The 21,839-nt window shown below is 47.5% G+C and overlaps 1 protein-coding gene and 1 long non-coding RNA gene across 4 annotated transcripts in view; one reads left to right on the top strand and one right to left on the bottom strand.

Moving 5' to 3' along the window:
- The window catches only part of LOC125751145 (alpha-1,6-mannosylglycoprotein 6-beta-N-acetylglucosaminyltransferase A-like), a 57,493-nt gene that overhangs the window by 13,957 nt on the left and 21,697 nt on the right, over window positions 1-21,839 (bottom strand). For both annotated transcript variants that reach the window (XM_049029842.1, XM_049029753.1), the window contains exons 2-10: window positions 21,092-21,543; window positions 15,267-15,437; window positions 8,673-8,749; window positions 7,700-7,789; window positions 6,558-6,626; window positions 5,412-5,573; window positions 4,885-5,054; window positions 4,065-4,199; window positions 1,933-2,066 (exon numbers count right to left, since the gene is read on the bottom strand). In XM_049029842.1, the coding sequence (XP_048885799.1) occupies window positions 1,933-2,066; window positions 4,065-4,199; window positions 4,885-5,054; window positions 5,412-5,573; window positions 6,558-6,626; window positions 7,700-7,789; window positions 8,673-8,749; window positions 15,267-15,437; window positions 21,092-21,332 (1,249 nt within the window). In that variant the 5' untranslated portion in view covers window positions 21,333-21,543. The remainder of the gene's footprint in view (window positions 1-1,932; window positions 2,067-4,064; window positions 4,200-4,884; window positions 5,055-5,411; window positions 5,574-6,557; window positions 6,627-7,699; window positions 7,790-8,672; window positions 8,750-15,266; window positions 15,438-21,091; window positions 21,544-21,839) is intronic.
- LOC125751381 (uncharacterized) lies at window positions 10,352-20,023 on the top strand. 2 transcript variants are annotated; one of them, XR_007400611.1, is made up of 4 exons: window positions 10,352-10,536; window positions 15,173-15,331; window positions 17,262-17,504; window positions 18,399-20,023. It is a non-coding gene; the product is annotated as an uncharacterized LOC125751381 (long non-coding RNA). The 2 variants fall into 2 exon arrangements; XR_007400609.1 differs by lacking the exon at window positions 17,262-17,504.

Below are 21,839 nucleotides of genomic sequence, written 5' to 3'. Positions count from 1 at the left end.
GCACCCACCTAGAAGCGCGACACGATACAGGTAGGGCAGCTGAAACTTTCTACCTGAGCTCTTAGGCAGGAACATGAAAATTCCACTTTGTACCACAAGTACAAAACAGGCATTTTCTTTCTAACAAGTTGTTGAAGTCTCAGCACTGTGATGCATAGAATGGCCTGACAAAGCTGCTCCTGGGTACAGACTTATGTTTTACAGCCATGTTTTATGAAAATGCACATTTGCATTACAATCCACCAGCTGAAGTCGATGTCGACGCCATTATGCCATATAATTGACATGGCTACATGCAGCGGAAGCCCATTTCCAACAAGACTCTCAGGTCAGCCTCTCCCCACCGTTAAGCAGGTTTTCAGTCTATGTGGGGCAACCAACACAAAGATGATGATACAATAAAAGTACATCCATCTGCCAAAATCTGCCTTAGAAATCATTTTTAAATTCCTCTTCCTGCTTTAGTTTTTGCATGACTGTGGCTGAATTTTCTGAGCTGCTCTGAGGATGCTGCGGCCTGCTCTTCATTCCTTAAAGAGCCCTTACTCATTCAGCCGTTTATTTTTAATTAAGCAGTCAAATGAGACTGAATCAGCTAAAAACCACACATACAAACCAGTTTGGTTTCAATTATGGCTCCATAAACATTGTTTTAGAAGGAATTTGGCTCCCAACAGAGGAGTGAACGATGCATTAAGCTTCATTAAGCAACCAGAAGACATTGGGGGGGGGGGGGATCATCCTTAGATAAAATCACTCAGCCTACTGCGCAATGATGGTGTTTCTTTAGTCCGCTGGGATGGGCCATGGGAGTGAGATAGGGTCCAGATGCACCCCCATCCCCACACAGACTGAGGAGGGACAGTGGCTATCATCTGGTACCTGTTATTAAACTCCATGTGCTTCTCGCTCACACGCCGGTGCTGGAGGACACATGCCAGCTGTCGCTAAGCTAACACGCGAACGGGGCAAAAAGAAGAGAAAAATAAGTTTCACACACGGTCGTGGGCGGCCCCTCTGCCGGTCTCAGCTTGGTTTAATCCAGATATAGACAGACAGTATGAAGCCAAATGCAGGCACACCCTCCCTGATGAGCATGATGGCTGTGCTGCTCTCTCATGTTCTACCCCACCAATCAATGTTTTTTCGTTGAAACGGAGGAGACCATGGTTTCTCACTGATGTCACGGCGGGTTGGTGAAACAGGATCCTCCCCCAAGGGCCCCAGACAGCATGCAGGAGATGTGGAAAACATCTACGTTTCCAGTGTGAATTTGGCTCCTCAGGATGCTTATGAGAGAGAGACAGGGAATGACCGCCTGAGGGCTGTGGTGGCCCCACGTTTCCGGGAACAGACAGCCGCCATCATTGCGTTGGACTGCCTGCACATTTGCTGGAATAGCTGTTTCAAACCCTGACACACACAACCACAGAGGAACACCAACCCTCACTCAGACGTGAGACCTTTGATCAGCTGCTTGCGTGGGGGGGCATGGGGGGAGGGAGTCATTAAGCAGCCATCAGTAGGGGGGTGGAGAAGCCACCCCCCCAGTCCCCTCATCTGGGGCTATCCCAGCTCATACCGGCAGACACAACAAATCCATGCATGTGGGTGGGCGGACAAGAGCATGCTAATGATGGTATAGGTGAAAGAACAACCCTCAAAAAGTGCGGCTTGTCAGCATACGATAATCAGCAGCAAGATAAACGTTAGGGTTAGGAATTCTCTGTAGGCTAAATAACCAGAAAAAGGAAAAATATTCAGGTAGCTCAACGTATTTTACTTCTTTCATTCATTTTAATAGTCCCGGGGCAGAATGCTGAAACAACCATGGCAGACAGATAAAATCTCATCAGAAGAAGCAACAGATGGAGAGCATAGACTCTGCCGCCATCACCATTTACACAATGAGGAATGGGCCGATTGACTTACGGAACATGGTATTAAACTGCTGGGGATTAAGGTTCCATTTGCCCCATGGGGTCTTGTGGCCCTTTGATTGTGCGTAGTGGGCGTGGTTGAACTCGGGTTCGGTGCCGAAGGAATCCAGCACTCGCAGCATGCACCTGAAATAGGAGGGATAGGAAATAAAGGAGGGAATGATTCAGGCACACATGCATGGTGCTCCAGAAGAAGGTACCATGCATCTTCAAGAATAGCCAGCTTGAAGGGAGGCCTGAAGGCCTGAAGGGAGAGGGACTACCACTATCATGTTTATATACTTTTTAGACCTCATGTAAACGTTAATACATCTAACGCTGGAAGAAAGATAACATTAGACATTAGTCTGATCAGTGAGATGATTTCAGGGAATCCAGGAGGATTCCATGGGAGAGGGTGCTCTCCTCATGGCCTAAGTGATGTCCTGCAGATTATCTTTGATAAAATTGTGGTCAAGCAAACGTCAGAATTAAATTCATGGTGTGGGTGGGGGGTGTTCGAAGCACAAGCACAATAGGAACTGGAAGGCAGAGTAATTGATGAGGAAAACATAACCTCCACAGCCGCCCATCTTCAGTAAGAACAGATATGAAAGTCAATAGCACCTTTCGAGGTTAAACTCACAGGAGGCAGATGCAAGCTTCAGCTTTCAAGCTTCTGAACATCAAAGGTAGTTTTCAGACATTGTTATGATTGCACTCAATTTTGGCCGCTGCTTCAGCATCGATATACCCATATGTCTGGGCTACCTATGGGTGGGCTAACCAGCATGTGACCAGGGCAATGAACACGAAACGGCTGTGCCCATCACAATCACTGGCAACATCCTGGGAAAAGACCTTTAGGATGCACGTGTGCTCAGCAAACTGCTTTGGATCTCAGTTCCTGCAGTGCCTTATTTATATGGGATTTTCCATCCTGATAATAGCCATGTAGTCTCAAATTAGTTTCTCCTCGGACTCCCAGTGCAGAGCATAAAAGTGAGGCAACACAGAGAAGGTCGGGATGACGGCAGATGCATTAATCACCATGAAAGGGGCCGACTTCGTCCCTTCTACTCCAAGGGAGAATATTCCACTGCAGAGTTTGCCTGAATTAGCACTGAGGTGACACAATAAGACTGGGTAGATAACTAAGATGAAAGCCTGCATTGTCAGATTAAGACATTTCCTCACCAGCAAATTAAGTTTGGGTAGGAAAAGGACAGTCTCACAAAAGGAAGGCTGTTATTTCCTGGGTGCCAGCAGCAGAAATGTAATATGTGCCTTTGTCAGGGATAAGTAAAACACAGGAGTTGGCTTTCTGATTAAGTGCTGACCACTGGTCCTTCCAAAGGTAGCTCCCACGCATAATTGTCATCACAATCCAAAGGGTTGGCATTTTGACCAGACCCCGGAGCAGCTTGGGCAGGGCGACATGACCAAAAGTCACATCTCACAGAAGACACAGAGCGGAGGCAGACGCACAACTGCGGTTTTTGCAACCCTGGTGACAGCCATGTCAACAGAGATCGACATTTACGACCAACGTTTGACTAGCAAAGCAGCTCAGGAGTTGATTTTCCGCCAATTCCCCAGCATGGCACTGCCAATTTGAAAGGGTATGCTAGTCCGAGGGCTCTGACAGCCGCAACCGGGTGATGTCAACACCTGTGGTTTATGCTCTGGAGATCCTGACTGAAAACCATGGGTTGCTTTTCCAAGCATGACCTAGGAATCCAAGGACTGAAACCTAGAGACAGATGCGAGTACGAAACACAGACCAGAATGTCATTTGCAATGCAAACTACCATGTGCCTCCAGCAGACACCATTCTACCGGCACATACACCATTGAGCACGGAGGTCTCTGTGATGGATGTAACTAAATGCTACGAGGAAACTGTACAACACACAAAAATCATGGGCCAGGTAACTATAGAGCAGAAGTATACATCCTGCTACCCAGCACATTTGAAATAAGTTTGCATCACCCCAGGATTTCCCTAAAAGGCTCATTAGTCACCAATGCCAAAACCACTACAGCCTAAGTAGTGATGGACCTCACGAATACATCTTCCCCTGTGCCTGGATGCTGAATGTATGGAGGCAATCTAGACCAGAATTAGAGGATGGTGAGACTCACTGGTAGTGTACCCAGGATGGTCCCAGAGTCTTCTTGAACTGGGTGAGGCCCACAATATCGATGTAGATGAGCTCTACCACTTTGTCTCCCTGTGTAGGGCAGCTGGACTTGTTCCCCATCACCTTCTTCATGATCCTGCCAGGAGGGAAGCACTCATGAAATATGCCAAACATGAGAAAAAGTGATAAAAAGGTCTTAAGGCAGCAAAACGGATTACTATCTCCTCGCTGAAACTTTGATTCTTAGGAGCAAGATGGAAATATGCACCACAAGAGCTGATCAGAAGGTTCCTTGGGTGCTGCTGTGTTAGCTGACAGACTCCTGCTCACTGAAAGATGCAGGTACGAACAGGCTGACAGCTTCATGAAGCAGATCCCAAAAAAGCCAGCAGAACGTCAACATGTCGTAGAGTAGGGAGGAATGAGAGAAGGAAAACCAGTATCTGGTGCATCATAATAAATGTTTCATAAAGCCAGGCCCAATATAAATTCCAATGTGGCTATGCATCTTCACAGAGAGATACAGAAAATCCAGGTGGTGAACATCTACCTGTCAGGAGTAGCATCTATCAACACAATCATCCAAATAATCTTCAACATAAAAAATTTATGCAATCGGCTCAAATAGTTTTCTTTTACCCCCTAGTTGAATAGACTATTTCTGTGTTAGTAATAAGGAACTTAAACATGGGCTGCACGTGAATGCGAAACAGACTGCAGCCACTTGCCATTACAGAACATCAGTCTTTATGTTGACAGTCAAACAGCACCTAAGCAACGTGAGATAGGGCAGTCAAAAGAACTTGTCAGCGTTCACTCACTCTTTGAGCTCGGCCAGAGATGCGGAAATGCGCAGGTCGTGGCCCAGCAGATACAGGGTGGTGATGACGTCACTCCACTGCACCAGCTCCCCCAGGGGGCCACCGCTAAAGGCGTTCTCTGCAATCTTGAAGCCTGACTCTTTGGTGAGAAGACCCAGGTGCACCAGGATCTGTGTGTGGAAGGGGAGACCTTCTGTTAGCAACATGGATACCTAAGTAAGGCCACATCAAAGTGAGGTGATTTGTTATAGCTTAATGAAAACCCACAATGGTCTTGCAGAAGTCTACACACCTACCTAGAGATCATGTGGAAGGAGGAACTTTTTCATTCATTAAACCCGGCTCAATTATCAGACATATGGATTATCCTTGAGGAATAAACCTAGATTCCAGCTAAGTTTCAAGGGTCATCCACTGACAAGCAAATACCCATCCCAGTGAAGCATCCAAAATGAATATTATCCCACTGCAAACTGGACTACGGGGATGCTCTTTCTAAAGCATAGCCAGTCGGGACACATGCATACCTTCTTGCGGCGGCGTTTAGTCAGGTCCTGCTTCTCAGCCAGTGACCTGATGGCGTCGACCCATGCCTCGGCCATGCGGCGGATCCGCAGCATCATCCAGCGGAACTCCTCCCGGTGTGACATCATCCGGTATAGATCGTCGAAACTGGTCCGGATCTCGATCTGTGTGTAGAGGACCAAAGTGTGTGGACCCTCAGCCTCCCTTTGCTCCCTACCACCTGCTCTCATTTCATTTCCACCTCAACACATTCACGGGAAACGACTGTTAAAATGATTAAGTGTAAATAAACAGCTGACGAGAAACAGGAGTGCGCCAGCCGGCCAGCCTGCAGTCACATCACGGCAATGAGCTGCACGATGGAGCTAAATACGCCGCATTACACACATAACAAGCTCAGCTCGATGGTGGGGTGGGGGGCAGGGTGGAGGAGGAGTACACACAGCCATAGTGTCAGAAGGAAGCCCTCTTCTTGAGTATGGTGATGGAATTCACTGAGGAATTCATCTATACATGGATCAGGAGTAAGAAAGGGATCATGCCTCTAAAAACAGTGTCCTTTTCAGAGATGTCCGAAAAGAATGTGTGACATATCTTTGGCTTTCTGTGAAATTTACATTTATTTATTTATCAGATACTTTTCCATTAAAAGCAGTGTACCTTTGAGAAAGCAGGGTGAGAGAGTCCCTGGGGCAACAAGGGGTTAAGAGCCTTGCTCAAGGGCTCAATGGCGACATCTTTCTGCCGGACCTGCAACTTCCTTTGTGCTAATCACAACCACAAAGGAAATGGCAGAGCCATGACCGTCCAAATGGAGCGTGTCTTGGTGCCAGTGCGGGCATCGCTCGCCGACGGCACCACCATTCTCTCAAGGGTAGAACAGAACCGGGACAGTGAACCGGGTCAATGAGACACCGCAAGACCCACGAGCCAGCCCTGAAAAAAACAAAAGGTGCCTAGCAGATTCAAAATGGGGCCATGTTAAGTAGGGACACCTTAAAAGGAGGGCAATTTGGAAAGCAGCTCAGCACGTGCTTAATCCTGCCGGTGAAGCTCGAGGTGGTCAGGATGTAGGTGCTTTGGAGTGAGGGAGTCAAGTGATGGACACCTTCTGCCCTATGCTTGGGGAGGAGGGGGGGTGTACTCACCAGGCTTTTGCTATCTTCCTCATTAAAACGCTTCAACCTCCAGGACAATCGTGGACACCAATTTTCCACCTGCGGGCCACAGACAGGAAGGAGATCATCACTGACTGTAAAGTGGGTTAACTCTGAAACACCTGAAGCTGAAAGAGCACAGGTGAGGGGAGCTGGAGATCGTCACACTGCTGACAAGCCACGATGATGACCAGGCAGCCCCACCCACATCCAATCTGCCTGGAACTACTGTCTACACCTGTCTGTCTGGCTGTAAATCAGTCCGGCCTTCCTCTCACTACCTAAAGCCAACAGGCAGGTAGATTTAGACATTCTGCCTGGTTTGAGGACCTCAAAGGCCGCAGACTTTAATGCGGTGACAGGCTTGCCTTTGGGTTTCTGAGCTGGTCCCCGTGGTTAAGGGCACGTTCGGCAAATTCAAATTCTCCCCCAGGTCATGAGACAGGCTGGAGGGGAGGAGCACAGACTGTGGACTGAAAAAGCAGGTGTATCACCATGGAAACCACACGGGCCACACAACATGGCCAGGTCTGAGGAGGTCTCCTTCGCACTGCATGGCATAAGGTCTAGTTTAGCTTCTGCGAAGTCACATGAGCTCCCCACAGTCTCTCTTTAAAGGGCTTCTTTGAATTACCGCCTCGCGTTCAACTGTTGAAATCGTAAATTTTGCCGTCGCAATTTCTTTTTACCACAGAAACAGCGATCGTGTAATTTCCAAAAGTTATTACCTACAACAATAAAACAAAAGTTTATATTAATATTATGCGACTGAAAGATGTTTAGCAGTAATTTCCCTTCACCTAAGACAATTTATGAGTTTCTTTTTATGAGATCTTGAGTGTATTTGATGTTTTGGAGGAAGCAGAGAATATAATGGGCACAAATATGTGACATATAAGCACCAGCCAATTAGAAAGGTGAGGTCCATCTTTTATCTCCTCTTATTTACTGGCTCTTTATGCTTCCATGGTCGTGTTAAACCATCATTTTAAAGCATGCTTACAAAAAAGGGAAGTGATGAATAAGCCTCACTACTTTGCTAGTAGCGAGTTGTGTCTGTTCTGTTCACATGGAGCCGGCCTTCTCAGAACACTTCATGGTCACGCCCAAACACCCCCGCGGGGCAGACTCACCTCGCTGAGGTAGATGAAGAAGGAACACGTTGAGCCATCCACACCATAGTTGCTGTAGCAAGGGTCAGAGCGCCACATGTCCTTCATCCACTGAGGAAGAGGGGGATCGGGCTTACATGGTAGCAGTCACAAACAGACATGCTTTAAATAGACCACGACTCAGCTTGGCTCTGACATACGCAGAGTCTGTTTATAAAGATATACTGTAAGTGACTGCATAGTACCCTTTTATATGAGCTGTAATCAGCCGTTCATCGCTGAGCTGCTATTATTATACACATTTTGGGCAACCGCATAAACTTCGTCCACAGAAATTCACGTTCTGCAGCAGAAGCAGGACAGAGCATTTTGATTTCGATACTCTCCGAAGGAACACACGTGGAAGGAATAAAAACATCAAATATAAAGATCTTGCTGCAGAACTACTTTGAAACTTTCCACATATCCATGCTTTCCATCTGCTTTCTCAAACTTCTAATGAGTTTTAGGAACAGCCATTCCCTTGAAGACTGTAACGATCAAGTTTTTATTATTTTTTTTATAAAAACAATAAAAATCCATAATTTAAAGACTGAGGCACGCTGTTACAAAGAAGAGATCTGCAATAACAATTTTTTCATGCTAAGTTAATATACTTTTTTTTTTTTAAAAAAACTGACAGACTAATTACTGGAACACTAATTACGAGCTAGTCGGATGTTAAGCCAAGACTTACACCATGATCTTTTCCTCTAAGCAGATTTGATTTGAAATCAACCCTGTTTGATTGGGCCAGAATCTTGGAAAGCAGAAATGTGTAAACAATGACCGGCTAAGCGCTCGCCAGGCACAGAGCTGTACAGGGTCACACACACATCAAGGAGCTTATTTTTCTAGAAGCTGAGGGCCAGGCAGTGGGACCCCATACCGGTGATGGGTGCCCCCCCCCCCCCCGGTGTAGGACAGAGGCTCAGAATTGGGGCCCGGCACTTACCTTCAGCTTGCCCTCACAGTGGGGGAAGCCATCCAAGGGAGGCAGTTCACACTTCTCCTGGGCCCCATTCAAAAGATCTATGGGGGAGAAGGGCGCATGTTCAGAGCCGTGTACAGCGTGACATTTCACCCCAGCCAAGGTGATGATGTCGTCCCACCCATAGCAACTGCTTGCAGTCCTCTGAGGAGAAGGACAAGGTGAGATAGGCTTTGGGCTGCAGCGTGAGCAAATACGTGCCCCTGGGACAGAGGGAGCTCCCTTTCGCCTTTAACAAACACCATAACGTGATACACTGATAATAGCGACAGCTGAAGCGATAGACCGCAAGCTCTCACATGAACAGCTGGTCAGCTGTCGCAACTTCGTGCCAAGATTTCATTTTTCCCAAGCTGATCCAGTCCGCTAGACCATCACAATAAACACCCCCGCAGATGATTTAGGAACCAGGCGCAGGCCTCAGACATCTTCAGAGCTTCTCGTTCACGAAGGACAGGCCTGAGCTTTATGGGGATTTTGGTACTTCAGCATCTCTACAGTGGTTGGGTTGGCTTAGAGAGCCGTCTTCCAGCACCTTAGCAATTTAGACTTGTGGCTTTCAACAGAGCTGGGCTGTTGAGCCACTCTCACAGCAGGGTTCCTCACCAGTAAACATGCCTGTTAGTGCCACCTCCCAAACGCATGGCATCCCACTGGGTTTCTGCTGTAGCTATAGTTACAGGATTGTTTTCATAGTCTTTTTCTAACTTCCGTTGTTTTTCAGTTCCTTTATTTACAGTTTGTCATCAGGGCTGTTAAACCCTTTCACTTGAAAATTGTGTAAAAATGAAATAGATTATTATTGTTGGTTTTCGTTCGTAATCATAATTGCAGGATGGCTTTTCTGTGGAAAATTAATTGTAATTCCAGCTTGCAGAAGTTAAAGTCAACCTTGAGATAAGCTTGCCTGACGAACTAATCCGTCTGAAAAAACCTTTAATGGTTTCGCCCCTCTCTCCAGGGGGATCCTGACTTAGACGAGAAGGAATCGACTCACAAATTCAATCAAGCCTCAGGGCGTACTGGCTGACGGATAGGAGTCTCTCCCCCACTGCTGCAGCATGCCACTGCGGCAAGGGACGGGTGAAAGTGGGTGAAAAAGCAAAACGCGTATGCTTGGTAACGATCCGCTGCCCTGCGCAAACCGGAACGAAATACAAGGCGAAGCACTAGTGGAATCAGCTACCAGCCTCAAGGTGATGGCGAGGTTGCAATCAAAGACATGCTTCCTCCTGATGCTGTCGGGCCCAGGTAGAGCCGCAGTGACACCCCCTGGCCAAGAGAACACAAAGCTGTGACGGGCGAGCCTATTGGCACGCCCACGATTCTCACGGGCCCCAAACAGGAGGAACCTGAAGCCCAGGTACTGCTCTAAAGACGCATTCAAAAGCTCAGGAATGGCAAAACACTGCAATCCTCATCCAATTCTGCAAATACCCATCCCACAATGACGCAGAGCTGAGGGCGGGTTAATTTTTATTGTCTGATCTCTGCCAGACCCGAATAAGAAGTACTACGAAAGGTTAAGCTCTCAAAAATAAAAACTCCCTTGCTCCCAGGGCCAAATGCAACAGGTACACCCTTTCATGAACGTGGCCCGTGAGAGGTGATGTCACACCTGTCCAGTAACACATACAGGACTCGGAGCCATCACCTTGCGTCAGTTGGTTGGTTCCTCTCACATCAGACCGTCCCAGCCAGTTCTCGCCTGAGTGTCTACAGAGGCGCTTTACCATAACCACAGGACCGGAATGAACCTTCCAAATGCTGCCGGCCTAACTTGATGGACCGTCGATGTAGGGAGCTGCGGCGACACTTCCCAACAGAGGTACGGTTGCCGGGGGGGGGCACTCACATATCTGGGAGAGGTCTGAAAAGGTGTCGTTTTTCTCAGGCATGATTAATTCAGTTAAATTGCGGGAAGTCAATCAAAATGGAGTGATATGTCACTGGCAAGAAGAACGAGTAGGAGGAGGATGATGATGAGAATGGTACTGTGGCCACTCATTAGCACTGAGAAATCCGAGCGTGAAGCTCTCTCAGGTATGCATGTGTTGCGACACCTCCCTGCATCTGTCTCAACCAGCTTCCTGTGTCACACACCTTGCCAGTCAGTACTCAAGCTGTGAGCAAAGGTGGGCTGCTGCAAGGGGGCGAGTACATGTATGCAGCCCCACCCAAAGCCCATCCAACGAGCATTAACAACCTCACAAAGAAAATGAACTGTCGCTTTGGTGTCAGCATCACGATTTAGGCGGGTTTCTTTTTGGGGCCCTTGTTCTGACCTGTCCTTGAACGATCACCCCGGATCGCCCAGTGCCATGCAGACCTGTCTGAACACACCCCGCAGCGTACACCAGCCCAACCAGAAAAACAGGGTGTTCAAAGAATACCTCAAATTTACTGTCTGTTCTAGACTTCACAGACACTTTTTCCTGCTGGAGGCGGCCTGCAGAAGCTACAATTCCTGCGATAATGTGTGCGTGCAAAAAAAAAAATGTAGACCTAAGGGCTGGTGCACAGCTGAGGTTAATGAACAAGGTCCCTCGGAACACGACTCCTTCTCTGGGACTGAGGCTAACGCCGCAGAGGCAAGGAAGCGAGGAGTAGCCCACCAGCCTCCAGTGACAGGTTTCCCAGATGTTCAGAGGCACTAGGGATTGGGGGGGGGGGGGCGCGGAGGGGAAGGACACGTGACCGACAATGTGAGGAAGCAGCAGGCCACCCACATTACATGAGAGAGGCTATGAGGGAGGTGTGAGGCCACATGGGCACTTATACAGTTTAATTAACATGCTAATCAATCTCATTTAGCCTTCGTTTACACTGAGCAGGGACACCGGATCACACCACAGTCTGGCGGGACGGCCATCCACCCATGCCCCCACTTTGCAGCTATGGTATCCATGGGAGACCACATCAGTGCTTGGTTTCTGGCCCCCTGAGTCGGCACTAAACTCACTGCTAAGGAGGAACAGGCTGCTAGGGAGCGCAAGACCGGTCGTCGGCACCTCGCCACACTGGAACGGCACAAACTGGTTCAGACCAGAAAGAGATGCAATGGCAAGCCACAGGATGCTGTGCTCACGGGCTGCCTGGCAGGAAGGGACTTGGTCAGTTCCTGTTTCAGCCATAGAACCCACAATCACCGCTGTGACTCACCACCCATGACACTCCCGTGTACCCCAAGCAACCCATACCATTGAGTCAGGGTGCAAGCTATCTGTAGGCAGTGTGCTCTCATCGAACACCAGCATGCCAGCGAGATATAGAAGCTATGCGAACAGAGGTGAACAGGGCAGCGCGCGTGCTTAGCAGGCAGATGGGGACAAGTCTGCTTCCTCCTGTAGGACAGTGCAGACAAACACCGAGGTGACAGTTTCAGTGCATGCAGACGAAACCACTCGAGTGCCAGCAGACACACCTTAAGGCATACAGTTTCATAGGACGCTGATTTGTCACTGCCATCAATGATGGTGTCACAACTCATGTGATCTAAACTGGAATTGAAGTCATATCGCTGACTGTTGGTGTAGGAGAAGTCTGCCCCGCCAACTCACCCCCAGCCCAAACCGCACAGGCAGTTGTGAAAGAACAGCTTTCATTACTCTTAATTTCATTAATGGAGACCAAAAACAAATTAAACCATTGAACGTTTTTAAAATAAAAAAAGGTAGCAGCACAGTTGTCAAAAAAAAAATTCTCCTGTATTAAATTTATAAAAATCATAAGGCTTCTTTATTTTGGGTCACAACATTTGGGTATGATGAGTTCATTAACCACTGCGTCACTTAATGTATACCAGGCAAAAGACAACGGGAACAGGGTGACTAGGATTTGAGGACAACCTGCTATTCTGAGCTACGGGTCACACAAGGAAAGCAGGATTTCCGGTTCATCAGTCTCAGAAAAACACGTAACATCAAGGCAGGGAACGTCAGGGTAGCAAAAGAGATTCAGACCAAGCGGCTGCATAAGGAGCCTCTTACAGACCCACACTCTCTGACACCAGCTGCCCATGGAAGCAGGCCATGATAACCAGCCTTTCCTAATGGAGTTATCGGCACTGTGCCCCCATCTAGTTTCAGTTGATAGTGTATACAGTTTTCTTATCAGAAATTGTACTACTACACTGTTTCAAAACATGCAGCGTAACAAGGTGCGGCTCAAAAATTCTCCACAATCCTCAGATATTAAGAAACACAGCTGCTCTGAATCAGTTACTGAAACAAACGTATACTCACTGAAAGTTTTGTCTGTGGCCATTTATAAGTGCCAGGGGATTGTGGGAACAACGCTCACACCACTACTGTGTTTGTCCTTAGTGAACAAAAGCACTGTTTATTCAAGCATTTAAACGAAGACAGGCTCTGGTGTCTGGAAAACTGAAAGAAAAACTCCCTGGATATAAGCATTCTGCAGTCTGTTCCTAGTTCCTTTACTCATAAAGCATTTAAATTACAGAATAATCGCAAAGTCGGTACAGGTTATAACACTGCACAGAACAAAGCATCAAAGCACTGGGAACTGGAAAACCGCAAAATCTCTTAAGGAAAAGTTTGTGTAGGTGACACGGCAAAATGATTTGCGGCCCTGCGGTTCTGCAGCGACAACCTTTTTAAAAACCATCATTAATGTTGAGCTGCATTTTCAAACTGCCCTTCAGGAACACTAAATCAATATTTTCACATGATTTATTCCAAATTGCCAACGCCAGCCCTGACTCAAATGGTGCGGTCACTGCTTTTGGCCCCTTCAAGGTGAAATTCCGCCATCAACGTGTCAAGCTGACCCTGATAAAACTACAAGTTAGGGCTGCAGAAAGGCACCAGCGGCTCAGATTCCACAAACTCATTCCGGACACCTTCGTTGTGTGGCTCCAGAGACCGGTTCTCTGATCAGAGAGTCACCTGTTCAAATCCCAGGGTCAGCAGTGTGATGTCACCGTTGGGTCCTTGAGCAAGGTCCTCAAATTTCCAATAGTCCCAAGGACTGGCTGACCCTGCCTTTTCAATTGTGTGTTGCTTTGGATAAAAGTAATCTGGTAAATAAAGGTAACAGACACAAACACCTTCTGATACCCTGGCTGGCCGGTTGCTAGGAGGGTCAGCGAGGGAATGCTTGCCTCCTTGCTTTCGAAAACATGACCAACAAATCTCATGGGTGTGAATTTATACTCCTGGGAAAGCCTCGATGTAGATCAGCACAGTCTGAAACAACTGGCTGGTTTCACCCTGTACACTTTGGGGGGGTCAACACCAGTCACAGTCCGGCAGGTGTGTCACAGGGAAAGAGGACATGCCCCAATAAAACAGTAATGAGCCCACCAGTCATAAATCATGTCCATTAAGATTCAGGTCACAGCCCCTAGCCAAGGTTTCAAACACAAGGAACAGAACGGACTGACTCCAGAAAACTGGTGAACAGATCATCTAGACGTGTGTTGATCAGAAAGCTCCAGAAAGCTCCCACAGCCTCCCAGTTATGCAAGTGAACTGTGGCTTTATTCCAAAGTAATTGCATTTCCACACCAAGGACCAACAAGATAACATCAGACGTGACGCTGGCAACGGAAGTTAATTTGAACTTGATATCCTAACCTTCTCATTTTATCATCTTGGGGCGGGAGGGGGGGAACTACGGAAAAAAAAAAGTTGGAAAAAATCAATAGGGAGTAATGAAGAGCAAGACTGTGGGTCATGGTGCGGGTGCCCTATGGGGGGTGGGGGGTGTATGGGTGGGGGGGTGAGCAGGTCCCAGCGATTTGCTCTGGCTGTTTTTCCCCCATTGAAAGCCGAGAAAAATATCAATAAAGAGCCTTCTGCTGATTCCTGGCTGATTGTGGTTAAGGGTGGTCTATATCATGGTCTATATCACACCAATAAACTCCACCTTAAATCCCATCCCCAGTGTCAGACAGGCTCTACCCTGAGACCCAAAAGTCAGAACCAAAACCACATCACAGGCCTCCCCTTGCCAGGACCACTTCCTGTCACCCCCTGCCCTGTCCTCAGGGTGCCGCCATCGATCGGTCTTCGCACCGTGCTCATTAATCTCCAGGCAGAACGCTACCGCTGAACATGAGGTACCTCTTAATCTGGACGATGAAGTACAGCCGCAGCTGGTAAAGGTCACGCTGCTACTGGTGCACCGCAAGTAGCTTCATATTTTACCAAGGCAGAGTTTCTGCGGGCTGGCAGGGAAGCGTTAGCAGGCCTTGTTAGCCTCATTTTTGGCAGCATTGATTTCTGGGATATTTATTTGCAATTGCAGAGAAAGGACATGTAGCTGCCTTCTAATGCACAAAATCAGTGAGCGGGGGGGGGAGGGGGCTGGGATGGGATTGAAGACAGTGGAGATGTGGGTTATTTGGGCCATTATCTGCTGGAGTCGTTTAGCTTGAAGTGCTATGAGACCAAGCAGCCGAGTCGCTCCAATCCCATGAGATTGTCGCTCATTTCTAGGTGACCGTTTCTAGGCCGTGCCCTGAAGTTCCACCAAAACAGTCCACGGGGCGGCGTCCAACAGGGTCCCGAGTGCCTCCCGAGTGCCACCCACCTGCCACGTTGACCTTGTCAGCATTGCCTGTGCTGGAAGCTGTGGCCCCGGTGGCCGTCCCATTGGTGAGGTTGCCCGTTGCGTTGAAGATGACCACATCCACCTTGGACTCCAGCTTCCCAAGCCTCAAAAGAATGTTGTCCAGAAGCACGGCCAGCGTCTTCTTTAGGTCTGAAAGATACATACACAGGGAGATAACAGACGAGAATCTTGTTAGCTTCCTGATCAAATGCACCATCCAGCAAGCTTATGGTCTTATAAGAAGCTTAGTTCAACCTTCTGGTGAAAACTAAACAGAGCCTCGGCCAACAACTGACACCAGACATTCCGGGAACATTGCGGAAAGAGCCATAAGAACCTCTGGATGGAGCTGTGCACACCCATGTCTAGGTTTGCACGCAAATATACTACTCTGGACAGTTCACATCATCGTAATAAGAATAAGGTGTGAATCTGTCTGCCACAACAAGACGAGCGAAAGCCAATCTGTCAGGAAACAGGCGCTGGGCACATTTTCACACTGCGAGTTCACACAGGGGGGGGGGAATGAGGTGTTCCAGTCATAAAAAGCTTGCGAGCAGAGAGGTTGGATTGACTTCCCCAGTGTGACAGCCATGGGAAAGCCCCCCCACCCCCCAGGGGCAGACCAGGGTAATTTAGAGACGCTCACCAGAGAAGCATGCCAGGGTGACACCTCCATCCACAGAGGAAGGTTGCAACACCGTGACAACGACCCTCATGGCTCATAGGCATGTCTGGGACACATGGCCAACTCTATATCCAGAGGACGGATGGAGCTCCATCCGCAGACCTGAATAAATGCTGGGGCATTTTGGTGCAAAGTCATAAAAAGGACACACACAGATTTTACCCAGGCACAGCTATGTGTGTGTGTGTGATTGAGCGCACACCACGCATGTCCCTATGGGTAAGGGCTTATCACAGCAGATCAGGGGTGTTAAACTCCGCTCCACACGGGACCTGAGCACACCGGTGTTCCTTTCAACACAGCTCCTAATTAATTAACCTTTCCGCCCTAACGAAGCTGTTTCGAGAACAAACCGTGGGATGAATCCCACCGAGCTGAGAAAGTTATTTGTGGGCTGTCATATTTCCATAGTGATAACCTGAACTGCCGTAGTGCCGAGGTATTCTGACAGCACCGGAACTGTTTAACAATCTTTTGAAAGTATTTGCACACTGTGAAAAGATAGTCAAGTTCTCACTGCCTGAACCATTAAGCTGGTCATAAATGATTGATTACACTATATGAGGTCTAATACCCAGTTATTCTGATAAGCTTTCGAATGACTCAGCTAAAGGGCATTTTTTATGAGAACTGCACCTTAGCATGTAAATGATAAACGAATATGGTTTTCAATGATGAACGAATATAGTCTTATGCAATGGAAAGCGGTAGTTTGTGATGTTAATTGTGCAATGGACTCATTCAGCTGCTCAAATAAAAGAGCAGATTTTAGCACAGTCGTAAAGGCCTTTGCAGGGCAGATGTTTGACTGATTACCCAGGATTTGGCTGAATGATCCTCACACTTTTCCTACTCTGCACTGACCCCCTACTTGACCTTGGCCTACTAGCACTTTAACGAACGTGGACACTGGCCTAAAATGACCTGTATCCTGCTGATGCTACTCAGACAGCGATCCTTATTTATCAGAACAAGAGCAGCCGGGGTTTACAGACACTTAAAGGCTCCATCAGTGGGCACTGTTTTCCAGGGAGCAACAGGGAAACTGTTTCCGGATGTTTTACGCGATTTATGGACCTTCTGATTCTTGGTACTTTACATGGGTTTTTGTGGACTGGCTCAGACATTTGCATTTCCATGCCTATGTGATGATGCATGCCCAACGATCAGAGCCTCGTGTGGCTGCATGTGACCTTTCAGCACATCACAAGGTTGAGCATGCGGTCACGTTCAGCTACGCTTCCAGCTGCATGAAGTAATGCTCTCCATTTTCATCCCACTGCCAGCATTCCCCCCGCTGCGGAGAGCGCGGGAATGGCTCGAATATCACATTATCATTCCGAAGACCCGAAATGAACCACGGGGGAGCATGGGAGATTCCCCCTGCCAAGCCATTGTTCATCCAAAAGACCCTCATTGTTTGTTTGTATCCTGTACTGCTTAAAGACTTCCAAAAGAACAGTGTACAAAGCAAACACCGTGTCCAGTGACAACTACAGCTCACTTCGTCTCCTCGGGACTAGAGTCCGGTTAGTAAGAACAGCAGTGGGATCCATTTTCCTCGGTCACGTGCTGCGCATTCATGCTCTTTAATAACTGCTTGATGAAAGACGGCAAAATACTTTTTTTTTTTTTTTTTTTTTTACATCATTACATCACCATCAAGCTGAAACACAGGACCAGATTGCTTGTTCCGTTTGTAGCTCGTCTTAACGTCCTGCCAAACTCTGACTACTGTCAGCTACAGAATAAGTGCAGCAGATGGGGATCCTCCGAATTACCGATTTTGCCAAATCCGTCCTTTAATACCACCTCATCTGTGCTCGGTGCAGTGTGCTTTATTAATGCATTACACCACACTGCATTCTCCTAAAAGGATTACGCAGGAGACAGGTGATCACTCAGGCACCATGTTTTGAAGACAAGAGAGCAAGCTTTGAAACACTGAAGCTGTCAGGAGGGAAGGAGCACTGGTGAATTATGGGCAATTAGTGTCTCTCGTGCGTGGGTGCGTGCCTGCATGTGTGCGTGTGCATGAGAGAAAGAGTGATCAGAGCAAGCTTTGAAACACTAGGACTGGGACTGGGTTGTGAGAAAAGGTGGCACTGGTGAATTATGGGCAATTAGTGCCCCATTTGTGGGTGTACATGAGAGACGGTAAGGCACGCAACATGTTTTGCAGACAGGGAGCATACTTGGAAACTCTGAGCTTATGGTGAGAGAAAGTGGCACTGGTGGATTATGGGTAACTACACATGTATGTGGATGCATGGGAGAGAGAGTAACCAACAGACAAGCAGACATTCACACCCCCTCTGGGGCCTGTGCGTAAACAAGTTTATGCGTCCAGACATCCCATTTTTGGAGGTTTGACCCATGTCGTTTTCATGTTTCCTTTCCATGCTGCCCAAAACGCAAAACAGGCTGGGGGCTGCCAATCTAGGAAAGATCACACTGCCAGAAAAAAGACAGGATAGGGGGCACTGCCGTGCAGCGACTAAGCCTAACGCTGGGAGCAGAGCAGCAGGAGGACATCCCCAGGGGCTCCCCACAGGCAGCTGTGACAGATACATAAGGAGAAGAGCACGAAGCACCTCCTGCTCACAGCTCACCTAACAAAAGCACGACCAGCGCCACACAAACCAGGCACGTGCAGGTATGTGGGGAGCCTGTCAAACCCTGTGTTGCGAGATGCACACCTTCCCACACTTCCTCCTCATCAGACATCTGCAGGCTGTCATGCCAGGTACCAGCTGTCACACAGTGGGGACAGCCACCTCTATCAGGGACCACTGTGTACTACACAGTGGTCCCCTCTTAACCTCAGTTTCTTTTTCTGTGGTCCGAAAAATTAAATGGAAAATTCCAGAAACAACTCGTAAGTTTTAAATTGTGTGCTGTTCTGAGTAGCGTGATGAAACCCTGGGCCGTGCCGCCCGAGACTTGAACCACCCCTTCGTCGAGCATATTCATGCTGTTTATGCTACCTGCTCATTAGTCACTCAGTAGCAGTCTCAGTTATCAAATCTACTGTTGCCTATTACGCAAGCACACCCTCAAACTTGATAACACGTGGCATAGGACCATGTCATTAAAGAAGTGAAAACAGCCAAAATCATTCTTTTCTAATGATCTAATTACAAACAAATGGGTTCCACTCTGACAGACTGAAATGTTTTTAATACGTTTTTAACATGGACAGCTGCGTGCCCAGTTGTACCAACCCACACACAGCAAATACAAGCAGCAGACGTCACACTGTGAGGAAGTTTTTATTTACAGCCTGTTCCTGCCAAACTTACTGAGCTGACAAAAAAAAGAAAAAGGAACCTTACCATCAGCTTATTGCATGGCCGTAAAATCAATTATGCTCAGCCTCACAACGAAGATCCTCACACCAAAACAGCATCATGCAGGCACAGTAAACAGGCTGTAATTCTAAATATATTTTTTAACATTGTCAAATCTGTTGCAGTCTCCACACAACTAGACTGCCTCACAAACCCTGTGCTTCCACATAATAAAATGGATTTCATTTCGTTGCCAGTTAGATCTTGTCCGCAGAGATCACGTCCACTCAAGAGAAAGGAAGAATAAAGACCCTGCTAAGCACACATGACCGATGCAAATTAACCTTAACATCCCTGAACACTAAAGCCTGGTTCCTCCTTACTGCAAAGGCGGGCATGCCACAGCACACATGCTGAAATGTCTGCATTCCTGAATGTTCATACTTGTGCCAACGTGCTAGACAACTGCACCGGGGTAGCACTACAGAGCAAAGTTGCTTGTTTATGAAGTGTGGTATGGGTGCAATAATAAAAAGAATCATTTTACTAAAACTATTGGTGCATTATGTACTTAAAAAGTAAACAGGGACATAAACAGGTAAATGGTGCTACAGTTACAAATTCATTTCATTTTAATTTGCAGCCCTCTGGGAGTCTTTATAATTTCATGGCAAGGAATCAAATAAATGCCTGTATTTCTGGACATCCTCAGCCAACCTTTCTTAGAATCCGCAAGCCATATTTGTTATCAGTCTGATCAGAGAAGGTTCAAAAGATGTTTATATACTATCTCTGGCCCGAAAACTTTTCTGACTATTCTGCTACCATTCCCCAGGCCAATGAAAGATTGAGGGATCGTCCCTGAATGGCACTGATTCAGTTTCCAAGTGATTCGCGCCCATCCTCATGACAAAAATTATGTTCCTACCACCATCCACAGTAAATATGACCTGGCCTTTAAGGAGTAAAGGAGCATGTTTTGAAGAGCAGGACAGAGCAGCTAGACCACCTGTCCTGTGCCTTTAAGGTGACTTGCCTACTTCCCTGTTCACACTTGAATGCATACTAAATGATCATTACATTTTTATAAAGTTTTTCCTCTCCTCCCTCTCTGATCCTCCCCAGTCAGACAAAACCAGGGGCTTTTTCCCCACCTTCTGGACACACACACTATGTGCACACTTTTCTGAAAAGAATGAAAGGAATCCTCACAGTGACTAAAAGGTTGAAATAATTACACAGGGCCCATTACGCCACTTATCCAGATCAGGGATAACAAATTCAGAGTTACGCCTAGAAACCAAGTCGCGCTTAACGCAAGGAAGGGGAAAGAATGAATTCTCTTTGAAAAGATAAGTTTGTGATGCAAATGTCTTCAGGTAGGACATGAACATTTCTCTTGAACATTAGCAGAAACACAAACAACAAAACAAAATATCAATATTCACTGAATGTGACCTTTTAAAGAAACTTTTGTTTCGGGGTTGTTTTTTCCATGGTATGTCTCTGACACCATTTGATGCATTGTTTAAGCTCCTGACTATTCCCTTGTTTACTCATAACCCTTGTTTCTGAAGCTGTTCATACTTTATCTGCCTCGCCATCTTTTCACCAAATCAGGAGGTATAGTAAATGAAAGAAAGCTGAACTGAATCAATCTTTTCTTTAAAAAACATCCAGTGACGTTTGCCATCTGATGACTCTCCAGTACAGGAGGGCACCATAAAGCACATATTCTAGTTCCAGTTAATAGAGCTGCAACTCTTAATTCTAGAGCTGCTCCTGCTACTAGAACGGCTCGACCCCCCTGGTGTTCCCAGCCTTACCGTAGGCGGTCATGGTGCCCACGTAGGGCCCATCCATCACATCACGGTTCTCCTCGGCCAGTGCCTTGACGTAGCGCTTGCTGAGCTCCAGGATCTGCTGGCGCAGGGCAGCACTACTCTCATGCTGCGAGCGCTGCTGGATGGTGAAGTGCAACAGCATCATGCCCCAGATGAAGCCGAAGCTGACCAGGAAGAAGCCCAGCTTCTGGGAGGACAACTTCCACAGGTAGATGGAGCCCATGGTGGCGGGATGGGAAGGAGCAGGAAAGGGAGTGAATGAGAGAGAAAGACAGAGAGAGGGAGACAGAGAGGGCAAGGAGGATTGTGCTCAAGCAGTAAGCCAGGCCATGGTGCCGGGCTGTCTGTCACGCTTGTCCGGGTAGGTTCTGCCGTCTCTTTCACGAGCCCTTCACGGGGCTCTCATCTGGGCTGGGGCATGGTGGCGAGGTCCCCTATGGGGAACAGAGGCACGGATCAGAATGTGCGCAGAAAAAGTATCTATCGATGCGGGCCTGACATGCTGATCCTGAGAGGTTTCGACCAGCACCTCTGTTTGCATCTTGCACGGTTATGAAATCCATATTGTATCAGTGCCTGCATCACAAACCAGGAGATTTCTCCTCAGCTGCTTTCAAATTAGGCAAGTTCAAACAACTCCACAATTATTCCTCTATACAAAATAATGTAACATTGAAAAGGTGATCAAAAGAAAAAAAAAAAAAAACACTCTTTAGTCATGAGCGATTAT

Source organism: Brienomyrus brachyistius, chromosome 1, assembly GCF_023856365.1.
Source record: "Brienomyrus brachyistius isolate T26 chromosome 1, BBRACH_0.4, whole genome shotgun sequence".
Lineage (NCBI taxonomy): Eukaryota > Metazoa > Chordata > Actinopteri > Osteoglossiformes > Mormyridae > Brienomyrus > Brienomyrus brachyistius.
The sequence above is the reverse complement of the archived record's forward strand: the minus strand, read 5'-3'. Positions and strand labels throughout refer to the sequence as shown.